This window comes from Neoarius graeffei, chromosome 11, assembly GCF_027579695.1.
Source record: "Neoarius graeffei isolate fNeoGra1 chromosome 11, fNeoGra1.pri, whole genome shotgun sequence".
NCBI classification, from domain to species: domain Eukaryota; kingdom Metazoa; phylum Chordata; class Actinopteri; order Siluriformes; family Ariidae; genus Neoarius; species Neoarius graeffei.
In genome coordinates this window covers 80810064-80828997 of record NC_083579.1, presented here as the reverse complement: position 1 = coordinate 80828997, position 18934 = coordinate 80810064, and the positions used below count along the sequence as shown (strand labels likewise).

The following is an 18934-nucleotide window of genomic DNA, read 5'->3' as shown; positions in this document are numbered from 1 at the left end:
TCAAACGTCTCCTGGTCTGTCGGTCTCCTCGGTCCTCCTCGAGCTTCTGCACCCCTTGCTGACCGAGCTGCCGCCAGATGGAGCGTTGGGTGGCAATGTCCTCTAGCTGGCTCGGGTTCAAACCACACTTTTTCATAGTCGTCTTCAGTTGGTCTTTGTAATGTTTTTTTCTGGCCCCCTGCCAGGCAGCGGCCAACAGGTAGCTGGCCATACAGCACCTTGTGAGGTAGGCGTTCCTTCGGCATCCTGATGACGGGACCGAGCCAGCGAAGTTGGTGCTGGGTGATGGCCTCCATACTGACTCAGTTGGTCTTGCGGAGGATTTCAGTATGGGGCACTCGGTCACTCCAGGTTATTCCCAGGATGCATTGAAGGCATCTGATATGGAAAGTCTCAAGCATCTTGAGGTGGCGACTGTACAGGGTCCACGCCTCACAGGTGTAGAGGAGAATTGTGATGATGACTGCCAGATAGACTAATATTTTGGTGTGGAGTTTGAGGTCTTTTATTTTGGAAGACACTTTTTCTGAGTCTGCCAAAGGAAGATGACACATGTTTAATTCGGTATTGTATCTCTCTGTCGATGCTGGAGTCGTCAGAGAGGAAACTGCCCAGGTATTTGAAGGATTCCACTATTGTAAGTGGTTTGTTGGAGACGGTGAAGGTTGGTGAGTGGAGTGGAGGAGTCAAGGCCCACTGGTATATTACTTCAGTCTTGGCCACGTTTATGGAAAGCCCCATCCTGCCATACGCCTTTGCAGCAGCTGCAAGGGTGACTTGCAGTGCTTCTGGTGTATGGGCCATGACTGCACAGTCATCGGCATACTGTAGCTCAATGATGTGTTCAGATGTTGGTTTTGTGGCCGCTTGGAGCCTTCGGATGTTAAACAGATTCCCGTCAAGTCTGAAGTCCAAGGTAATTCCGCTGTCTCTCTCGATGCCCTTGTGGAGCAGTAGTGTCACACACAGGAGGAAAATGTTAAAAAGAACTGGAGCAAGGATGCACCCCTGACACACACCCTGAATGGCTTGGATTCCTGGCCTCTGATGGTCACACGTGCCATCATGCCTTCATGAAACTGCTGGAGGATGTTAACAAACCTTTGTGGGTAGCCAAACTTCAGAAGGATTTTCCATAGGATCTCCCTGTTGACTGTGTTGAAGGCCTTTGACAGGTCAATGAAGGCCATGAAGAGGTCTCAATGTTGCTCCCTACACTTCTCCTGGAGTTGCCGTGTTGTGAATACCATGTCCACAGTACTCCTGTTTCTCCTGAACCCACACTGAGACTCAGGCAGCAGCTCCTCTGAGATGTTTTTCACCAGCCTCTGTAGCATAACTTTGGCCAGGACTTTTCTAGCAGCAGCCAGGAGTGATATGCCACGGCTGTTGCCACAGAGGGACTTGTCTCCTTTGCCTTTGTATATGGGGATGATGTTAGCATCCTTCCACTGCTGGGGGATGGTTTTGGTCTTCCATACGTGTGAGATAAAGAGGAAAAGTGCACAGGTGCAGAAGTAGCCTCCCTGTCTGAAGATCTCCGCAGGGATGTTGTCAGGGCCAGGGGTCTTGTTGTTCTTTAGTGACCTTACTGCACAATGAATCTCTTCAAGGGATGGTAGATGGTCAAGGTCTTGAATGGTGGGGCGGACAGGTAGTTCATCCAGGACTGAGGGATCTGCTGGGGAGGGCTGGTTCAGCAGAGCTTGAAAGTGCTCTGCCCACCTTTTTGAGATCAGGTTCTGGTCCTTTATGAGGGTGGTACCATCGCCAGACTTCAGGGGGGAGATGGAGCAGTTTCTTGGGCCATAGATCGTTTTCACTGCATCATAAAAGTTGTGCATATCATTTCTGTCGGCATGAGATTGTATTTCATTTGCCTTTGATATCCACCACTCATTCTGCAGGGCACACAATCTTGACTGCACCTCTGTCCTGGATTCTTGCCATTTTTGCTGGAGAGCAGTTGATGTAGGATTTGTGAGGACAGCACTACGTGCTTCGTGCATGCCTTTCAGTATGGAAGTTATTGTGCCCGTGTTGTCACTGAACCAGTCCTGGTGCTTTCTGCCCTTGTACCTGATGGATTGGGAAGCTGCCTCGTAGAGCCTAGAGCTCACAGAAGACCACTTCTCATCTATGGAGTCATCTATGCTCAGGAGAAGCTCAGTGTCTTCCAGGTTTTCAGCCAGAGCGAGATGGAGGCTGTTCCAGATCTCAGCCTTTTCTAGCTGGATACAGTCCAGCTTCTTCTTTCTTGGCTTCTGGGGATGGACAGCAGGGTGTACTTTCACCAGGAGCCTGGTCATGATGAGCCGGTGATCTGTCCAGCACTCAGCGCCTCTAATTGCACGAGTGAGTAAGACGTCTTTTAACTCAGACCGTCTCACAATGATGTAGTCCAGCAGGTGCCAATGTTTGGAGCATGGGTGCATCCAGGATGTTTTTTTTTTTTCTTTCAAAATTCTTTGTTTTTGAAAAAAAAAAAGAACACAATCATAGGCAAGACATTGAAATAAGCAGTACATTATTGTTATTACAGTTAAGCCCATGATCCTCCCCTTCTCAGCTTAGAGTAACTAAATAGAAATAAAATAAAGAATAAAATAGTAAAAAGAAATAAAGTAATATAATAAAATTAAATAATAATATAAAGGGACTTTGAGGACAAGACATTAAAGAAACGTTGAAAAATGGCTGGTTATTGCCATAAAAGTAAGAAGTAGTAGTGACAAGGATTAATTACCACTCAAGGGGGCAGAGGCAAAAAGCTGTGGTTCAATCAGGATTTCAGAGTTGTGAAAGTAATCTAAAAGTGATACCCAGATCTTGTAGAATTTTTTTTCTCTGAGCCATGTAGTGAATGTCTAATTTTTTTCCAGTGATTGCTTGTCTATCAGATCTTTGAGCCATTGGGAATGTGTGGGTAGGGCATTGCCCTTCCAATCGAGAAGTGTTGCACGCCTGGCTAGCAGGGACGCAAAGGCTAATGCTTAACGCTTAGCTTTAGGAAGCCCCTCTTCTTCAATTGCACCAAATAGTGCTATAAGTGGATCAGGTTGAAATGTATGTTGTAATACATCAGACAATGTTTCAAAAACGTCTCTCCAAAATTTTTCAGGATGAGGGCAAAACCAGAACATATGAATCAATGTTGCTTCAGAGTTACCACATTTATCACAGTTGGGGCGGAGTTCTGGGTACGTTTTGGACAACTTCGTTTTGGATATATGGGCTCTATGTACAACCTTAAATTGAAGAGAGTGGCGCGCACACAAAGAAGAGTGCACTTGGCTTAAAATTATTTCCCATGTGTCTTCAGGAAGTAATATATTTAGGTCTTGCTCCCAGGCCAACTTAATCTTATTTAGTGAGGTTCGCTTTAGCCCTGATATAAGATTGTAGATAACTGATATTGACCCTTTAGTGAGTGGTTGAAGGGAAAGAAAACTATCAACGGGATTTTCAGCAGGCATATAGGGGAAGAAGTTATTAAATTTTTAATATAATGCCTGACCTGCAAATACCTGAAAAAGTGGGTAGGTGGCAAATTATATGCTTCTGATAATCCTTCAAATGAGACAAAACAATCTCCACTAAACAGGTCCCTAAATGATGTTATACCTTTTCTTTGTGTTTATTTTTGAGCTGGAAGAGTGTGTTTGTGATGGTCAGGCCATGCTCAGCACAGAGGCTTAGCAAACGCAGACTGTTTGCATTGACATGACCAATGCCATGCCCACCAATGACACCACTCCATACCTTGTTGTCTTTCCCCACTCTAGCATTGAAATCGTCCAGCGAAAGGATCTTGGGTATACGATGGAGAGCCTCATCTAGTGATTGATGGAAGCGGTCCTTCACATTATCCCCTGATGGTAGTGTTGGTGCATAGGCACTTAGAAGGGTAGCGTAGCGTTTCTGAGCCAGAGGGATCCTGAGTGACATGAGCCTTCCGCTTATGCCAATCGGTGTTTCAGTGAGTCTTGGTAGGAGGCTATTTTTTATTGCAAGTCTTACACCATGCTGGTGTTGTCCTCCTGCAAGGTATCCCTTCCAGAGGAAGGTGTAGGTGTCCTCCAGGAATCCTTCATCCAGGAACCTTGTCTCACTCAGAGTGGCAATGTCAATGTTGTAGCGGTTGAGTTCTGCTGCAATGAGTACAGTTCTTTGCTGAGGTCTTTCGTCGTTGGCGTCCAGCAGGGTTCGAATGTTCCATGTTGCCAGTTTAAGAGGGACAGTTTTCTTGCATTTATTTTGACTGCAGAGTGGAATGTCCCGATAGGTGCGGTAGCCTATCCAGGATACTGATTTGATTTGGGTTTTCCACATGTACATTTACAATAAAATACACATTTAATTATTATAAAGACATGTAAAAAACCGAGGATGACACAAAAAAGTCTAATAAAATGACTTATTTCCATTGTGGTCCTCATAAAAAATTACAAAATGGTGACAATATGATGGAGGACAAAAGTTACAAAAAATGTGTAAATAAACAAAATGTATAAGAATAACATTAATAATATTAATAGTAAATAAATTTAAGAAATATAACTATCACAGGTTGTATATATCACAAAATATCACAATTGTTATCACAGACTTATTATTACACAGAAATTGGATGACAATTTACAAACATATTAAAAGTACATGGGAGAGTCCAAATTATAATGATTCTAATTAAAACCTTTTGACTTGTTTCTTGAACGTTTGTTTGTTGGTGAGCGTTTGAACACTTGTGGGTAGGCTGTTCCAGTCTGCAGCTCCCGAGTACCTGAATGTGCTCTTACCCAGTGTGGTCTTAAATCTGGGTAAGGCCAGTGACCCGACACTTGCTCGAGTTCGGATGTTATGGACTTGGCTGACAGTGGTACAAAACGAAGAGAGATAGGAAGGGGAGGTGTTATTTACAATTTGATGGACACGATTTAGCTTTAGTTGGACAACACGTTTTTCTATTGATAACCAGTTAAGTTGAGTAAAGTGGGCAGGGGTAATGTGGGTACGAGGATGGAGTTTTAATACAACACGGATTAACTTATTTTGACATGTTTGAAGTTTGTGCTTAGTTTTTTTAGTAAGACCACTGTACCAAGAAGAACACAAATACCGTAAAATACCAAATAATAGCCGAGTTCCAATTAACCGCCGAGTTCCCTTTAACGGCCGGGTGTACGCGTGTGTTGTGACAAATAAAGGCCGGTTCCGAATACTCGCCGGGGTCTAAAAAAAAAAAAAAAGCGTCCGAACGTTCTATCTAGAATCTTGAGGCCCAGCACTTTTCTGGTTTTCTGGTGTTTAAACGATTTTGCATTGCATAGTTTTCTACCGAAACAATATGAATGAATGAATGAATGAATGAATGAAATTATTTCTATAATACTGTTTACAACATTTTGTTACGTGATAATAAACATGCCATTTCAATGTTATAATCTTGGTCTACCGTAATATTTCTTGAGGAATGCAACTCCGTAACTTTTGACAGATGTCTTAGCCACCCCTTTGGGTATACCCAACGAAAGCCAGCGTGTGTGGTGACATTGAGGACTGCGGGTTTCCAAGGTTGGACTGCTGCTTCTGTTAAACGACCTAAATTGCCGAATGCATGCGTCAAAGCACACACTGAGTTTTATTAAAGACCTTATACCATTTCACTTGCCCTTACCCATTCGGATCTGGAAGACGCTTTACAAAAAAGGTGAGAGCGTTCTAACATGCATTTCAGTCTGCTCGCGGCCAATCTAATCCAAGGGGCCTTTTCAACAAGTAATCTGTCGTGCAAGTTGGGCAGAAGCACGCGTCAGGCAGGCAACATGTAGGCCTACAAGTCAGTAACCTATTCAACTAACTTTCATCCGAACTTTAAGTTTTCTACGGGGTCGAGCCACCGTACCAACTCACTCGGGGAATAGGCTCATATCGGCCAAATAGGGAGACGTCTTGGAGAGAAACGTGATGCAAGATGACAGTATGTAGCCACTGCAGGTCACTTATTTTTCAGCATAAGAAAAAACCCTTTGGTTTGACACTTCGCACCCTAATTATGTTGCTTCAACGTCGCGCCCTCCATGCAATTTCAGATTGACAGACATCGCGACGCGCAAAGGGTGGAGGGAGGCTGCATGGGTGAGGGTGATAGCAAGTGACCATAACTTTGCAGAGTAATTAAATCACAGTGCTGCGCACAGACAATGGTGTGGTTTCTTGATTTTGTAAAGCATGCGCTTAACTAGTCATTAACAGGAAAAGGTGTGTGATTTATCCTTTATCCACCCCGACTGTGCCATGCGAAGATGCATTCTGCGTCTTCAAAATTCCCCGAAGTCGGCACCGTGCTATCTGTAATCTAACTCTAAACAAACTGTAAGTTATACTGGTTAAAAGTAGGCCTATCTGAGAATGATTTTTTTTCCCCGTTTTGAGGTAGATTTTGGGGAAGGTGTTTGTGAAGAAGGAATTAATCGCCTGTTCCAAATAGCCGCCTAGTCTCTAATACGCGCCGGGTCTCTTACGTGATTGAGACAAATAATCGCCCGGGCTATTATTTGGTATTTTACGGTAGTCGAAATGACACTGAGCCAGAGCGGTAGCCAATAACTTCATCGTCTCGCCATCCAGGTATTTTGATTTACGAGCCAGATATTTGGTCCTGGAGCTGACCTTTTGAATAACTGATTGGGCCATATCTTCACCAGAAACGTGATTATCAATGATTGCTCCAAGATATTTTATTTTGAGTTTTGGAATAATTTGTTTACTGTTACATTGTATGTTTAAATTTTGAATTTTGTTGGTTTTTGGTTTTGAGCTGAAAAGGATTGATTCCGTTTTACCTAGATGGAGAGACAATTTGTTATCGACTAACCACTCGTACACATTGGATAGCTCGGTACTCAGAGATTGTTCGATGACCTGTACATCTTTGTCTGACACCAATAGAGCAGAATCATCTGCGTATAAAAGTAACTCACAGTTGACATAGAGTAAAAACAACAATGGACCGAGGATACTACCCTGAGGTACACCAGAGGTTATGACTGCCGTTTCCGACAAGACACCATTTACAGACACTCTTTGTTCTCGACCAGTTAAATATGAACGCATCCATGCAACGATGCTATCACAACATCCGATTGCCTTTAGTTTGTACAGCAAAATCTCATGATTAACCGTATCAAATGCTTTTTGTAGGTCTAAAAGAACCATACCACAGTATCTGCCTTGATCAATTTCACCTTTAAGGTAGTCTGTTAGGTATATTAAGCATGAATCAGTAGAATATGATTGACGGAAACCTGATTGAAGATGATACAATAAACCGTTGTTTTGTAAGTATTCGTACAACTGGTTGTAAACAACCCTTTCCAGCACCTTTGACAAAATACTGAGGACAGAGACTGGCCGATAGTTACCACAGTCTGTTTTTGAACCTTTTTTATACAAGGGGGTTACTTTAGCTATTTTAAATGATTTGGGAAACTTGCCCGTTTGGATCGAAATATTGATTATATGAGTGATGCTTGGAGCGATAAGCTCTGCTGCATCAATCACAAATCGGGCGGGGATATTATCCAGACCTGTGGCCTTCGAGTCCAGAGTCCTCAACATTTTACACACCTCAGAAACCTCGATGGTAGACAAAGCAAAAGCGTCCTGCTGAACTCCGAGAGTTTTGTAAAAATTGTTTGTGATTTTGACCAAATGTACCAGAAGGTATGGGGAGGGAATCTACAAGAGTTGTAGCAATGGTGGTAAAAAAGGAGTTAAATTTTGACACCACTGCTGTAAGATTAAAAGATACAATCCCATCAATTTTGAGACCTATTGAAGAGTTGGATTTTTGTTTTTTAGAAGAACCAAGCTGTTTACACAGCTGCCAAAGTTTTTTGGGATTACTTTGGTTTGATTGGAGATTATTTTTGTAGTAGTCCACCTTTGCCTTGTCTATCATTCGATTAACCTTATTCCGAAGACGTTTGAATTCAGACTGATCATTTGATTTCTTGGACTCCTTCAAAGCTTGATCTCTTCTGTTGATCGCCTCCAGGATCTCAGTACTGACCCAAGGCTCAGTACGGTGTTTCACAGAGATAGACTTGACAGGAGCGATACTATCCAACACACAGATAAACATGGTTGTAAAGTTACGCCAAGCTTGATCAACATTCATACAGTTTAACACACTCGACCAATCAATCATAGACAGTCTTTCACAGAATACCTCAGCAGTGTAATATTTCATTGACCGAACCTTTATCGTATTATGACCTGTTGCTTTTGATCTTAGAACCTTCCTGGTACAATAAATAGCCATATGATCACTCATACCACAAGTTATCACACCACTTTGACAGATTTTATCCTGATCAGATACAAGCATCAAATCTATGGTAGTCTGACTGGATTCACACACTCTTGTTGGTTCTGTAATCATTTGATGAAGATCAAACATTGAACAGAAATATTTTAGAGTTTTAACAAGTGAATTAGCCTTAGATGTTGACACATTTGTATTGAGATCACCAGTTATTATCACTTCACTGTCAACAAAACCTTCAGCGTTCGAGCACACTTCCTCCAAGATGTTATAGAAATTGTTCATATCAGGTGGTCTATAACAGGCGCCGAGAAGAATGGGCTTAGTCTTTGGGAGGAGGATATTCACCCAAACGACTTCCAGGTCATTGTCCATCATGTCAGGTCGTACGTTGAACGCGATGTTGTTGCGTATGTAAACTGCGACACCGCCGCCATTCCGATTTCTGTCCTTTCGAACACAGGAATCGCCAGGGATGTCAACTTCTGGATCCAAGATGGTACAGTCCAGCCAGGTTTCGGAGAAACACAACACTGATGGGTTCCATCGATGAGCGATGTTTCTCACCTCGTCAATCTTCGGAAGGAGGCTCCTCACGTTCAGATGTAGTATATGAAGACCTTTCTTCTTCAAACACGTCCAGTCATCGTTCTCGATCTCGGTCTGCGCCGGCTCAGCCTCGCGTTCTGGATCAGCCCCGACAGCCGGAGGTTTACACGTATGACAGTGCCACTCGACATCACTTGATGACAGGACATCGTACTGGTAATCAGTCAACGAGATTGCTGCTGGCAGACACCTGACATGGTGCCATACATCACAAGAGTCACACTGTATCCCTTTCTCACCGGATTTCACCTGATTTTGGCAAACTCCACAGGGATCCTGGTTAAACTGTTGAACTGGACCAGGATTTATGTGAACATCTCCGCTCAACAGCAGTAGTATCAGTCCGTGATGCCAGCAGGTCTGTGAAGTTGTCAATCTTGTTGTTGTCAAACTGTCACCTGGGCGCCGCCATCTTTGTTGTTGTTTACATTCGCGACCGTCAGCGCTGGGCAGCAAGCCACCGACACACAAAAGTCCAAAATTCTCACCAATAAAATCGCCATCGGCCGTTAAAAGTTCACCAACGGGGTCTATGTATCTTCCAATTGTCAATGATTTCGGTTTGACTTTGATTTGTAACACTAAAACTGCACAAATGACGAAAACGAGCAAGAGCTTTTCACAGAGATTGCCCGCCATCATACTTTACATCGTACTTTCAAGTGAGGACAGTCCACATACAGAGTATGACACGTACTGTATCTGAGAGGAGAAGCAGAAGAAAGCAGAAGAAATACTCTGAGTGAGCAATGTTTAGGCCATCTTTTCTAGGCCCCTCCCCACTTGGGGTGAGCAGTGTGGCTCCTAAATAGGGCTACTCAGTCACACAGGGGTCTGCCGAGAGCAGCTGCCACTCAGCCCAGACGCTGGCAACCATAAATAGCCCTGTGCCGCTGGAGTGCAGGGAACTGACTAGGAACTCCCAGTGCATTCAAACCTGCTCCCATCACCAGACACCCTATCGCCGCCAGACTTTCCGTTTCCGGTTGCTGGTCTCACCAAGGCAGAGGTGGATACCTGCGCAGAGACATTATTTAGAGTGCCGTTGGCGGTGTGCATGTCCCAGCAGCATTTCTTCACCGTGAGAGGGTGGAACCTGGTGGTGAGGGAAAGCCCAAGATGACCAGCACTCTTCCGCAGCTGCAGGAGGCTGCTGGAACTCCAGTCGTTCGGAGGACCGCCTGTCGCACGCCGCCACACACATTGCTTTTCTCTCAGGGTGTGCTCCCCTAGCCTTTGTCATCCTCAACTTACCCACAAGGCAGTGGGACAGTGGTTGGCCAATGCAGGGCGTGTCACTCCATGTGAGCCTGCGCATTTGACCTCTGGGGACCACTGTAGCTCCGAATATACCCTACAGTTTATTACGGGATGGGGTTGTTCACCCTATGCCCAACCCGGAGGACCAGGGATCATCTTAGTCTGGTCTCTACCCCTCGACCTGTCCGATATGATTGAATCTACAGCATAGCTCTCAGGGTCACCGAGACATGCAAGCCCCCATACCATGACAAGGTGATGATCCGGTAGAGGGACGGAATGACTGACAGTGTAACTGACTGATGGTGTGACTGACTGACTGACTGACTGACTGACTGACTGACGGTGTAACTGACTGACGGTGTGACTGAGTGACGGTATGACTGACGGTGTGAGTGACTGATTGACAGTGTGACTGATGGTATGACTGACTATGTGACTGACTGTGTGACAGACTGACTGATGGTGTGAGTGACGGTGTGAGTGACTGACTGATGGTGCAACTGACGGTGTGTGAGCGTGATGGTGTGACTGACTGACGGTGTGAGTGACTGACTGAGGGTGTGACTGACTGATGGTATGACTGACAGTGTGACTGACTGACTGTGTAACTGATTGACGTGTGACTGACAGTATGACTGACAATCTGACTGACTGACTGACTGACTGACGGTGTGACTTGCGGTGTGACTGTGTGACAGACTGACTGATGGTGCAACTGACGGTATGACTGACAGTGTGTGAGCGTGATGGTGTGACTGACTGACTGGTGTGACTGTGTGAGTGACAGTGTGAGTGACTGACTGACTGTGTGAGAGGAATAGTGTGACTGACTGACTGTGTGAGTGTGACGGTGTGACTGACTAACTGGTGTGACTGTGTGAGTGACTGACTGACTGTGTGAGTGTGACGGTGTGACTGACTAACTGGTGTGACTGTGTGAGTGACTGACTGACTGTGTGAGTGTGACGGTGTGACTGACTGTGAGTGTGATGGTATGACTAATTGACAGTAACGAGAGTGACGGCGTGACTGACGGTGTGCGAGAGTGACGGCGTGACTGACAGTGTGCGAGAGTGACGGCGTGACTGACGGTGTGCGAGAGTGACGGCGTGACTGACGGTGTGCGAGAGTGACGGCGTGACTGACGGTGTGCGAGAGTGACGGCGTGACTGACGGTGTGCAAGAGTGACGGCGTGACTGACGGTGTGCGAGAGTGACGGCGTGACTGACGGTGTGCGAGAGTGACGGCGTGACTGACGGTGTGCAAGAGTGACGGCGTGACTGACGGTGTGCGAGAGTGACGGCGTGTGAGAGTGACGGCGTGCGAGAGTGTCGGTGTGACTGACGGTGTGCGAGAGTGACGGCGTGCAAGAGTGACGGCATGACTGACGGCGTGCGAGAGTGACGGCGTGACTGACGGCGTGCGAGAGTGACGGCGTGACTGACGGCGTGCGAGAGTGACGGCGTGACTGACGGCGTGCGAGAGTGACGGCGTGACTGACGGCGTGCGAGAGTGACGGCGTGCGAGAGTGACGGCGTGCGTGACTGACGGCGTGCGAGAGTGACGGCGTGCGTGACTGACGGCGTGCGAGAGTGACGGCATGACTGACTGTCTGTGTGAGTGTACTTCTGTGATAATCTTATTAATAATTGATTTAAAGGAAAACATCAATAATTTTATCCACTTTGACGATGTACAGTATGTTAATTTTGAATTTGATTTGTTAATGAGCGGCAGATAATCTCAATCACACACTTCCTTTGTCTCAGCCGCCAATGGGAGAGGAGCAGGGGGGTCGGAGACGGAGACACTCGTCCTCTGGAGGGGACGAAGGCAGACGCAAACGTTACAACTCAACCTCGTCTTCATCATCAAAACAGGCCCCGCCCACCAAGGCTTCCAACGAGCCTGCTGCTGAAGGGGAAGCCAAGACGGATTCAACCAATCGAGCCGCTTCTCCAGCAAACACTAAACCCGTTTCAGCCAGTCGTGGGCCAACAAACAGCAGACTGACCTCAACCAATCAACGAGCCATTGCAGGGCTGGCCAAATCAGCTTCAACCAATCAGAAAGCAACTGCCAAGAGCGCCACAGTCAGTGAAGCAACTTCAGCCACGAAGGAGAACGTCAAGAAGAATCCACAGTCTGAAATGGCTGGCAAAACCAAAGACGTGCATCCGCCAAACTAAATGAATTCTGAGAGCTCGGTATTTTGAATCTTAACTGAGAAGGGCTATCTTGAGGGCAAATTATATTTACAGCATCGATTGTAAATCTCTTCTACGAGTAAATGAGCCAAACCGTTACAAGTGAAGCTTGGGTGTTAAACTGTCAGGGCTTAACTGATTTCACTACGTAAAGTATCAATCCAAATGTTGTATTCGTTTTAGCAGAAACAGTTTTTTGGCTCATGGTTGGTTTTAACAGTTATTCAGTTTTAAATCGGCACAATTGGTGGACAAAAATCATTGGAGTCAAAAACCATTCTGCTGTCAAGTTTACGAAAGCTGCATCGAGTGGAGTTTGTGGACGTGTTCCTGTGTTGAATGTAAATTTCTTTGTTTTACCTTCTGGGGTGCCTTACATTTCAAAGTTTTCACCCAAATTATATCAGGAAATGTATCACCAATGTTATTCTATTTCGGTGGTGTCATAACTTTGTATGTGATCATAATAACATGATCGCTGATATATGATGAAAGTGTGTTTGAGGGAAAGAAACAAACTCGAGCAGATTATACAGATTATATTATTGTAATACTCATTTACACTCGAGATGGCAATATCATGACAATAAAAATGACACTATATGTAGTTTATTGATGCATCGTGTTTGGGATTGAATATGAAATTAGTGTTAAGGGGGGAAAAAATACAGTATCATGCTTAACAGCAAAGCTAGTGCACGATTGTAATAAAATTAAGTTTTGGATCTAAGAATGTAGGATATTTAATCTTCTGTTACAGATTTAACAAATTTTGATTTTTTTGGCTTAAATTAGAAATGTCTGTACTTGAAGCTTTATTTTCTAAGTATTTTTATTGCTTTTAAAAAAAAGAAAGGAGTTTATATTCCAGGAAAAAAAAGTTTTACATTCTATTGGAGAAGGGATTATTTTCTCTTAATTTTGAGTGTTTTAATCGATTCTAATCATATTTTTATTGCTTCTTATGACTTGTTTGGATAATGCAGCTATATAATAGAAATATAAACTGTACATAATGATGAGGAATTGCTATGATTTGGTTGATTTTAATTTTTATTGAGCTGTATTATTGTAGTATTGTTTTGCGTGCGCTGGTGTGTTCGTATGCATGTCAGGTTCCTATTTTTCCTCTTTTTGCCTATAAATTGTAACATGTAAAAATGCATATATTAAAAAAAAAATTAAAATCTGTTTATAAAAACCCAAAACTTTTTGTTGTGTCTTTTTAAGATGATGTTTGGACAGTATGGTGATGGGGATATTGTTATCTTCATTATTGCTGCACTTGAACTATTGGAATTAAGATAAATATAAGTTTGTTGCGATTTAAAAATGTGCCTTCAAGTCATAATTAGATGCTTTTGGAATATTGTTCACACCAGAGTTTCTGACTTGACTTGTATTAAAGTGCCATTCCACCATTGGATGTATTTTTTTGGCATAAAATATAATATATTTTATGACAACATGACTAGACAGAGAAATCTTTTAGCTTCAAAATGATACATCAAACATAATTTTTTGACAACGACAAGTATATTAATTTTGCGACCAAAGTCACCTACCCTTTTAATTTCCGCGCGGTAGTGAAACGTGATGTCATTGGCAGGTTCCCTTTCTTGTGTACCACGTCACGTGTGACGTGGCACAGATTATCAGCAATGGCGGATAGAACGCGATTGTCAGCTTCGGAAAAGAAGTGAAGGAAAATAGCAAGTGATGCCCAAAGGAGACGGTCGATGGTGAATATCGGCACAGCAATCGACAAGCGGAAATCGCGTTCTATCCGCCATTGCTGATAATCTGTGCCACGTCACACGTGACGTGGTACACAAGAAGGGGAACCTGCCGATGACATCACGTTTCACTACCGCGCGGAAATTAAAAGGGTAGGTGACTTTGGTCGCAAAATTAATATACTTGTCGTTGTCAAAAAATTATGTTTGATATATCATTTTGAAGCTAAAAGATTTCTCTGTCTAGTCATGTTGTCATAAAATATATTGTATTTTATGCCAAAGAATCCATCCAATGGTGGAATGGCACTTTAATTAATCTTTCCCCTGGCTGGAGTAGTCCTGCAGTTTATAATGAGGCTTAACAGGTACAGTATAGTTTTCTTGTATGATGATGAGTGCATCTAAACATGTATCAAACAAGATATTATTATTATTGTGATAAAGATAGCAAAAATATTTTTAACTTTAATATTTTGCCAAATATGTTGTGCATCCTGTGTGTAGTAAACAAAAAAGCAACAACAATAATTTATGAAGACAGCAAGGGGTTTTTACTGAAATGTTTCATCAAACATGTTGTGTACTAACTGTGTGTAGTAAACAAACAAAAACATAAGATAGCAAGGATTTTTTTTTTAACTGAAATGTATTTCGCCACATATATTCTGTGTACTAACTGGGTTTAGTAAACAAAAAAGCAACAACAATTTATGATAAAGATCGCAAGGATTTTTGTTTTAACTGAAATATATTTCGCCAACCATGTTGTGTACTAACTGTGTGTAGTAAACAAACAGCAGCGCTCTCTAAAGCCCCAGCCTTTATCTCAGAACTGCAAGAGCCAATCAGAAACGAGAAGCTCAGCTTCCGAACGCCAGCAGCCAATTGTAACCAGGTGACCCCGTGAGCCTCCAATCATACGCGACGTGGCGCGTGAGGTGGGCAGAACCTTCCGTGTGGGTCGGGCGCTAGCGTGCAGTATGGCGGACGATGGGGACGGGAGGAGCGGAGGCGCGGACAGCAGCGGCGGCGGCCAGGGGGCAACAACAGAAGAGCTGGATCCAGGGCCCGGCGGCATGCTTCTCAATTTCGCCTTGTTAGTTTTGTTCGTGGCCGCCTGCTACAGTGTTTACCGGCGGTGGTTGCGGAGGTCGGGCGCCGGCGCGGGCCGGGGAGACGAGGCCTCGGCTCTGCCCAAGATGGGCCGGCGGGACTTCACTGTGGAGCAGCTGCGGGAGTTCGACGGCGTGCAGAACCCGCGCATCCTCATGGCCGTCAACATGAAAGTCTTCGACGTGACGAGCGGCAGGAAGTTTTACGGACGCGGTAAGAGTTCGCCTTCACCAGCTCGCGCTAATTGTTTTTGTTCGCCAAAAATACTCGCGGATGCTAAAACCGTCGCTGTGTGACGATCTAGTGCACTCCGCAGTGTGCTCGCGCTGCTCTTGTGTCCCCTGTGTAGTGCACTCCTGAAGGGAGGAGAGCGCGGATTGGAACGCGGCCCTGCTCTCACGGAAAACTGACTAACCACGCAGCCTTTATCGGGCTGGACTACTTATTCACTCTAAACTTTTTGTCTTAATTTTAAAATATTTATTTAAATTAGCTTGCCTAGTTTACCCCAATTAACAGTTTTGATAAGTTTGATAGCTGAGCTGGGTGTTTGCTGGTGAATATTGTTGATGTGTTTAAATTAAAGCGCCTGCGGGCTGATGGAGCGGACTGAGCGCGCGGAGCAGAGCTGATTATTATTATTATTATTATTATTATCATCAACTCCGGCTGGAAATGGCATCAAGTTTGTTTTTCTCGTTGTTTGTTTGTTTGTTTCCTGCTGGGCGGTGCTGTAGCTAACACACTCACTTGTCTGCTCACGCTCTTTGAGGCTTTGGTTGTTGGATAGTTTTATTTTTTAACAGTTTCGGAGATGCTTTTTGTAAAGAGTTTATTGAGAGTTAAAGGAGCTGAAATGAAGTCACGTCTGACGTGGACATGAACCCTCCAGGCCACAGCGCGGCGCTAGCGAGCCTTAGCTCGCATCCCAAATCCCTCAGTTGTGTGTGTATAGTGCACTAGGCGGAGTGCGCTGGGTGGTGGAGTGTGTAGTGCTCAGTGGGGATTTGGGATGCGGGCGCTGTCTCCGCGCGCAGTGAAGTGGAAGAAGGGGTCCGTTTACTAGCTGCCCCGCCCCCTCCACAGCTAGCTGCCCGCCCCGCCCCCTCCACAGCTAGCTGCCCGCCCCGCCCCCTCCACAGCTAGCTGCATTACAGCGTATTTAACAGACTTTGTTTTTTATAAAGTACAGAAATACTTACTGTCTGCCTCTCTAAGGTTGACATTTGCTTTTAAACAGTTAATATTTGCATTCACAACGTAAAATTTGTGTTTTACATGAACAGCATGCAGGTTAGCTTGATTTAGCATGACTTGTCTGCATGTAGAAGACAGACAGACAGACAGACAGGTTCCCTGACCCAGGCTTTTCCTCAGGGAATTAAAAATAAAAGCTCTAACAGAGGGTTACACGCTTAATGCAGCTCAGCCAACCAGACCTGCTCATGTCCAGTCGGTTCACATCCCACAGCTGCCTGGAGACTAAACACCCCCTGACTAACCCCTCCCCGAGACTAAACACCCCCTGACTAACCCCTCCCCGAGACTAAACACCCCCTGACTAACCCCTCCCCGAGACTAAACACCCCCTGACTAACCCCTCCCCGAGACTAAACACCCCCTGACTAACCCCTCCCCGAGACTAAACACCCCCTGACTAACCCCTCCCCGAGACTAAACACCCCCTGACTAACCCCTCCCCGAGCCTAAACACACCCTGACTAACCCCTCCCACGTGACTAAACACACCCTGACTAACCCCTCCCACGTGACTAAACACACCCTGACTAACCCCTCCCACGTGACTAAACACACCCTGACTAACCCCTCACCTGTTCGCCACTGACTTCAGGCGGAGAGGAGAAAATGTCCTGTGTTTTATATCGAGTGTTTGTACACTGCTATAGAGTTATTTTATCACTTCTACACTATCAAAATATACAAAAACATTTTAGAGTCCAAACATTAGTTTTACAGCACAAAATTAAATGTTACAGAAAAATGTTTGTCAGTAAAGAAAGCAGCATATTCCATAAGAGACACTTTTCAGATGAAAAAAGAAAGCATAATGAAGGCTGCTGGGTTTTGGTGTAAAATGAAGAAGTGAGTGTGACAGTCAAAGTGTCCAGAAGAACTGTGGCTGGTTCTGTAAGATGCTCAGGAAAACCTACAGATCATTTCCACATAAAACTGACCTCACTGGACCTCTGACGGATATTTCTTTTAAAAAAAGTCATCATACAAAATATTGGTTTTGTTTAATTTATTACTGTTTACTGCTGTGTGTGTGTGTGCGCGCATTTAATTTCATTATTTTTGACAGAATTTCTTTACGCATGAGTTTTGCACATGTATTACATCGACGCGAGTGTTTTACTGGGAAATACGCCACTTGTATTTTTCATCCGGGACATGGAGAACCAAAACCGTGACACAAATCTGTCATTCGTGAGGAAATCAATGAATTGTTTTGATAAATGTTGGTACTCTGTTTGTGAATGCATCTATATAAATAAATTGCATGTTAGCTTGAATATATGAAGTTTATCATCTTGTGTTGGAAAACTCACTTTTTTTATACGAAGTACATCATGGATTTGAGTGAACAATTTAAATAATATTGGCTGGTGTTGAGTGGAATATCAAATATATTCCATACAGCTAGCATGATGCTCAACAAGTGGAATATATTTGATGTACCACAAAAAAAAGCCATTATTATTTGATGGAACAATTATTGATTTTACAAAAAGTTAAGAACGGGGGGGGGTTACTTATGGCATTTTCAATTCATGCAACAGTTTACTGTGGGCGCTGCTGGTGAACATCGTAAACCATATTCACTGCTCATTCTCCATTGGGTAGTGTTGAAAATGTCCTAACAAAAGTGATGCATATGTTTCTTTAAGATGTACAGTGCTCAGTATTGCTTTAGGTGGTTTGGTTTGATGTGTGTTCTGTTGACCAATCAGAGATCAGTACTCGAGAGGGATAATTTAGCGCGGTATTCAGTGAAGAATGGCTACAAGAAGCAGAAGTGGAAGCAGAAGCAGAGAGGGAGGATATAATTGAGCGCTGCACAGTACACACAGAATTTGGAAACCACCAACAGAAGCAGGTTCAGAATTAGAAAGGAGATGAAAGATTGCAAACAAACTTCTACGGTCTCCTTCATCCTTGACCGGATGCCTGTGGTGGCTGTAATTCTGCGTTAAAGAACTTTACAAGTTCAAACCTTTAGGAATAGGTAGTGATGTAATACATGTAGGATAAGCAATATGCTATCAAGCCAAATGAATGAAACCTGCTAGAAGGGAATAGAACACGTTTTTATTCCATTCAGAAAGTGCCCTGTATGGATAATAATTCCTGATATTTCACTCTATCACTCCCAGTATTTTCCCGCTGACTAGACGCACATTGTCAATGGTGAACTGGTTCAAAATTAAAGCTCTCTTGATAAACTTGCATATTATATAATCATTCACCACTGAAACTTTGTATCTTTTGTGCAACTGTGTGATGTCCTCTCTCTCTTTCTCGTATAAAACAAATACCTTTTTTTTTTTTTTTTAAATATTCCACAAAATCGAGTCGTGCATGAGCCGATGGCCAATGAGGTGCATAGCACTAAGTTGTCTATAATCCATGTACAGTTGTGTTCAAAATAATA

At 44.0% G+C, this 18934-nt stretch overlaps 2 protein-coding genes across 4 annotated transcripts in view; both read left to right on the top strand.

Annotated features, from left to right (window-relative positions):
- The window catches only part of larp1b (La ribonucleoprotein 1B), a 135369-nt gene extending 121752 nt beyond the window's left edge, over positions 1 to 13617 (top strand). For all 3 annotated transcript variants that reach the window (XM_060934786.1, XM_060934787.1, XM_060934788.1), the window contains one exon: positions 11972 to 13617. In XM_060934786.1, coding sequence (XP_060790769.1) covers positions 11972 to 12391 — 420 coding nt within the window. In that variant the 3' untranslated portion in view covers positions 12392 to 13617. The remainder of the gene's footprint in view (positions 1 to 11971) is intronic.
- Positions 13618 to 15096: 1479 nt separating this feature from the next.
- Positions 15097 to 18934, top strand: part of pgrmc2 (progesterone receptor membrane component 2) — a 30489-nt gene continuing 26651 nt past the window's right edge. Inside the window, exon 1 of the mRNA XM_060934785.1 lies at positions 15097 to 15474. Within this exon, the coding sequence (XP_060790768.1) occupies positions 15129 to 15474 (346 nt within the window). The 5' untranslated portion in view covers positions 15097 to 15128. The remainder of the gene's footprint in view (positions 15475 to 18934) is intronic.